Below are 5,881 nucleotides of genomic sequence, written 5' to 3'. Positions count from 1 at the left end.
CTCACATTTACATTAATAGAATCAAACGAGACCAGAGCCTAAACATACAAACAATGTTTCTTGGATCCAAAACCAAATCATGGAACCTAACATAATATGAAGCCACACAAAGCCAACGACATCTAGTATATATAGGTTAGGTCCCTTATGGATCGTCTTTAATGATAATTAGGTATGTCTATAGTCGGTATATTAATTAGAATACGAAGATCCAATGACTAGAAACAGTACACTGACTATAATACGTATGCTTATGGTTTGTGTTACCGTGTTATTTTCTGATTTCATATCGGGATAATTGGTGTAGTCAGTGTACAAGAAAGGAAGCTACTGCTGCTGCATCTCAAGGCACGTGCCAGCGTCCTACACGTGTCTTATCCGCGTACGTCACCAAGGTCTCTTTGCTCTCTTTATACACCTCTCTTCCATTCACATGGCGTTGAAAAGTACTACAATCAAGTAAACAAGGTGTAACATAGTAATAATTAACCACTGTTAAAAAGGCTCTTTTTACTGCTAGTTTTTTTTTCCTAACACCTTCCCCACCAATAAATACCCCACACCAACCCTCTCGCCTCTCTCTAAACTCTCTAAACTCTCTCTACTTCAATATCTTCCTCTTCTTTCTCAATCATAAACACTCCTTTCGGATTCCTATTTCTCTACACGTTTCTCCTATTTTTACTTTGATTTCCGACGATGTTACTAGAATCAGACGGCGAGATGAGCTTAGAGACAACAAACTCGCCGATTAGCAGCGGAACAGAGAGTTGCAGCAGTTTCAGCCGGCTATCTTTCGACGCGCCGCCGTCAACCACCGCCATAATCCCCGAGGAAGAGAGCTGCCTCTCTCTTAAACCCCACAGATCCTCCGACTTCGCTTACGCGGAGATCCTACGACGGCGGAAACACAGCCTAACGTTCCGAGATTTTCGCCTTATGCGTCGTATCGGCGCCGGAGATATCGGAACCGTATACCTATGCCGTCTCGCCGGAGATCAAGAAGAGAGCCGGAGCTCGTACTTCGCGATGAAAGTTGTGGATAACGAAGCGCTTGCGATGAAGAAGAAGATGCACAGAGCTGAGATGGAGAAAAAGATATTGAAGATGCTCGACCATCCGTTTTTGCCGTCTCTTTACGCAGAGTTCGAAGCTTCACACTTCTCTTGCATCGTCATGGAATATTGCTCCGGCGGAGATTTGCATTCTCTCCGTCACAAACAGCCTCAACACAGATTCTCCCTCTCCTCCGCCAGGTAAAATAAAATAAAATAAAAAATAAAATTGTATAAAATTCAGACAATGTGTACGAACTTGCATGCATTGACTCTGTACACCTTTTGTTATGTTCTTCTGTAATAACAGACCTGTTCTAATCATGTCGGCTTTTTCAGTTCGTTGAATATGTCACGAAAAAAAGAAAAGAATATGTCATGAAGAGTCTTTTTCAACCAATCACATTAACAATAACTATGAACTTTTTTTTCTGTTACATGTCTATATAATTAATAAATTATTTTTTGTTTGTAACAGATTTTACGCGGCTGAAGTTCTAGTGGCGTTAGAATATCTACACATGTTGGGTATCATCTACAGAGATCTCAAGCCTGAAAATATCTTAGTTAGATCGGACGGTCACATCATGCTCTCTGACTTTGACCTCTCCTTATGCTCCGACTCAATCGCCGCCGTTGAATCCTCCTCATCCACGCCGGAGAATTATCCCCACTCTTCCCCGCGTCGACTCACTCGTCTCGCTAAGCTTTTCAACCGCGTCTTGCGGTCCAAAAAGGTCCAGACGCTAGAACCGAACCGTCTCTTTGTGGCTGAACCGGTTACCGCCCGGTCCGGTTCCTTTGTTGGTACGCATGAGTACGTTGCACCAGAAGTCGCCTCTGGTGGGTCCCATGGGAACGCCGTTGACTGGTGGGCCTTCGGAGTGTTCCTCTACGAGATCATCTACGGTCGGACTCCCTTCGCCGCGCCGACTAATGACGTCATCCTACGTAACATAGTGAAAAGACCATTGAGTTTTCCCACCGATTCGCCGGCGACGATGTTTGAGCTTCACGCTCGGAGTTTGATCTCCGGGTTGCTCAACAAGGATCCGAGTAAACGGCTCGGCTCACGGCGAGGTGCGGCGGAGGTGAAAGTGCACCCGTTTTTCAAAGGTCTAAATTTTGCGCTCATCCGTACAATGACTCCGCCTGAGGTTCCCTCCGACGTCAGGAGGCCGAAGAAGTCGGCGACGTTTGGTGGTAGAAGTAGCAAACCAGCGGCGTTCGATTTCTTTTGAAAACCAACGTTAGCGATTAGTTAGCATCACGTGTTAGTCGGTTCAAGTCGGTGCCAGATTTTTAGCGACTGCCTTGTGACGATAGCTGTTTTAGCTGTACATATTCCCTTGATGATGTCCCTAATTTGTTTAAAAAATCGTTTATCTGACTTTTAGTATTTAAATCAAATGAGTTCTCACGCGATTTTGTACCATAAACAGATAAATCTAAACTAATCATATCTTGGGAACATCTTATTTTTTTTTTTTTTTGAATGAATGTAAAATTTATTCAAACCAAAAAAACTTATTTACATCTAGTGCATCAGTTTTTCTTAGCAATAGCATTATGTCTAAACAATGACAGTTTCTTGGTATGACATTATATAATGGACCAATTAGTCAATGTATCTTACCGGTATGACTAAAATTTACACAGCAATTAAATGGAAAATTCGAATTACTTTATATTATAACTCGTCACGCCTAGACTTTTGTAGTTAGGCGGGTATAAAAAATGAAAGGAAGATTCCTCTTTTGACAATTGTTACACATGAAGTCAAACTTTGTTATTTGATTTAACCATAAGGGGTCTTTTGAATGTCAAGAAAGGAAGGAAAAACGTTATCTATAACTATAAGGGTAGTAAAGTGCTTTACGCAGACCAGTTGCATGATCACTTCTGCTTTTCAATTTTCAAACTAAGAGAACAAATAAACTATTAGAAGGTGAGACGAATTGTTCTCTCTTGATTTTAAAGTATGAAACGAGATCCTTCCTACTAAGGTGATTTCATTTTGTTCAATGCCATGCATCGATTTCATCTCTTATATTCTCCATGACCGTGGATATCAAAGATTTTCAAAATGTTATCAGATTCTAATATTGTTTTTAAAACCTGTAAATTTATAATGTATAATAAATTGAGCAAGTAGGCGGAAAATTCAGCTAAAATTGTTGGGCATGTTTGAAGCATGTTCCCAACTTCATCCATTGCATAATGTTGCAATGCATAATTAAAAGAGTGAAGAGTTAGATAGATGTTTTGTCTATCTTGTAAGCAACAAAAACAACATAGGTACTTGCTCTAGTTAGGTATTCACTGCATCGAGAATTAATGAAGCTAGTACGTTGTTCAACCAACTAACCAACATTGCTTGATTTATATACCTCTCTTATTAAATGTATTTTATGTACGTATGAATTATGTATTCACATTAATTTAGACAAGAAATATTATGTATACAAATGGCTTTTCTTATAAATCATGATTTGAAATTTAACATAGTATATATTCCTAGCCAGGTAATTATAAATGCAAACAAATACCTGTAATTACAAATATTTTCTTTTGTTATTTTATAAATATTTCTTTACAGAATAAAATATTCTGAAGAGATTGCTGTTTATTTTTTTTTTTTTGAAACACAACTTTCATTAATACTTAAACTTCCGGATTACACTTTGAAGAAGAGACAATCCTAGCACTAGAAGCAAAACAGTAAGACAATACAACATAACTGATAGATGTAGAGAAACCTCTAAGATAAATCGACAGCGAATTCAGAGAACAACTCGAATGCGTCAAGGTAAATTTCACGGCACCGCCGGAAAGTTGAAACATAGTCACATTAAATCGTGACGTTGATAGCCAATCCACACCTCGGAATATCGTCGAAACGAAACCCGTTGCATCTTCAGGCCCCGTACAGACCGCTCCACAAGATAACAAAACGGTTAGGGATTTTGGCAATTTCATCTGCTTTATTGCAGAAGAGGTGACACTTCTCATGAGAAAGGTCTTTGATGATGGTGCTGATGAAACCACCGGCAACCACGAGGATGAAAATCTCTTTAGAACAGACATATATGGCGTTATAGGCACTCTAGATCGGACCAAAGCCTCGGTGAACCCACCAGAGATCATTGGTATAAATAAAACCAAGGCCGCAAAGCAATTTCTGGGCCTAGTCCTCTCAATAAAATTAATACTTTGAGAGATAGAAACTGGACTGATACCTCTTGAAAACAACTTGGGCCTGGCCCATGTAGAAGAAAGGTTAGGGCTGACGTCTGCAGCCTCACTGGATTTGAGCTTGATGGGAAAGTTGCGTGCGGCGGAGCTTCTCCAGCTACGAAGCACTTCGTCTCCGGGATAACGGTCTGTGGCGCAGGGTGGAGGAGAGGAGATCGTGATGGTCTGGCGGATGGGGGTTGAGCAGCCGCCGAGCAAGGAAACGGAGCCCCGTTTACAAAGCGAAGATGATGGACTGCGGCGGCCTGAGACGCTCAACACGCCTGAGCTTTGAGCTTTCTTCAAAAGTAGTTCAGATCCGGAACATTCTATGGAGGTCCTCACAGATCTGGAGCTCAAGTGAAGTCCGAACTCAGAGAGGGGAAAGCTGTGAAACGATGCGCCACTTGCGCAAATGGAGTTAGTTGCAAGGTGAAGCTCAGAGAGCCCTTCCTTCTTCGGGTCGTGGTGTAGAGAGGTGGTTGTACAGCTTTTCCGGGAACCCCCGGTGTAGAATGCAGTTCTGGTGATCTCAAGAACACGAGCAGAGACGACGAAGGTCTTTTTTAATGTTGAGGACCCCAGATCCAATAATGATTGAGAAACGGCGAAACAAGAAACATAATGGAAGCTTTGACTTGGAACGAGAGAAGACATGTGGAAGATGGAGCGGAGGCGACGCCGGTGAAATTTTGCTCCACCGGCGTCAGAGAACGTTTGTCTTGAAAGGCGTGTCAGAGAGAAAAGCTTTTTCGTTTAATCCGAAATTCTTCCTCAACAGAAGATAGAGATTGCTGTTTATATAGTGCTCTAAATGTATAGTAGTTATATACCATATAGTCTGTTTAGAAGATAGTTTTATCTCCTGATTTGACCAAACAAGAAAACAACCTAAACATAAGGAGAAAAAGAGTTTAGTACTTGAAAGTGGTTGAAACAAGATAATCGCATCAATGTGAAAATGGTGACTAATTGTTACTTGAAAAAAGGACTACAACGAAAAACAATAAAGCTAAAATATCAATGATTAGACAATTCAATACAAATTGTTTTGGACAATGCATAGATGTTTTGTCTCTCCTAAAATGTGAACATGGACCACACACAAGATTACCATCAGGGTATGCTGTTGTTAATCATAATTAATTCTCGTCACAATAATTACCACGGGCTTAAAATAACTAGATAATGATGAATTTTACTGATATCAATTTGGAAAACAAAATAACATTAACTAAAAAGTCAAAGTCTTCTTATGGGGAGAGCTGTTTCTTTCGCAGAAACCTAGGTTATGTAACTTGCGATTACTCCATTCTCACTTGCCTACGTAGACCCAATAAATTTCGCATTATTCAGTTAATGACAGGATTTAGGATACTCCATCCGTTTTTTCAATATAAGTCGTTTTTCAGCTATGCACATAGATTAAGAAAACCATTAATTTCTTATATTTTCTAAACAAAACTATCATTAATTATTTACCTAACCACAATTTAACCAATAGAAAAATAGAAGATATATTACCATTGGTCATACAACATTAATTATTAATAAATTTTACATAGAAAACCAAAAACGACATATAATTTGAA

General features: G+C 39.9%; 1 protein-coding gene across 1 annotated transcript; it reads left to right on the top strand.

Moving 5' to 3' along the window:
- The first annotated feature begins 433 nt into the window (after positions 1-433).
- LOC106447220 (protein kinase PINOID-like) lies at positions 434-2,445 on the top strand. The gene is made up of 2 exons (XM_013889095.3): positions 434-1,256; positions 1,534-2,445. Exons 1-2 carry the CDS (start codon positions 700-702, stop codon positions 2,294-2,296), a joined length of 1,320 nt encoding a protein of 439 aa, XP_013744549.2. The 5' UTR covers positions 434-699; the 3' UTR covers positions 2,297-2,445.
- The last annotated feature ends 3,436 nt before the right edge of the window (positions 2,446-5,881 follow it).

Source organism: Brassica napus, chromosome A4 (assembly GCF_020379485.1).
Source record: "Brassica napus cultivar Da-Ae chromosome A4, Da-Ae, whole genome shotgun sequence".
NCBI lineage: Eukaryota > Viridiplantae > Streptophyta > Magnoliopsida > Brassicales > Brassicaceae > Brassica > Brassica napus.
Note: the sequence above shows the minus strand (reverse complement) of the source record. Positions and strands in the feature narration are given on the sequence as shown.

Bases quoted from the DNA above. Each gene is read 5' to 3' on its own strand.
- LOC106447220 (XM_013889095.3), top strand. From the start codon at position 700: ATGTTACTAGAATCAGACGGCGAGATGAGCTTAGAGACAACAAACTCG. The intron at 1,257-1,533 runs GTAAAATAAAAT...TGTTTGTAACAG, and splicing joins TTCTCCCTCTCCTCCGCCAG to ATTTTACGCGGCTGAAGTTC.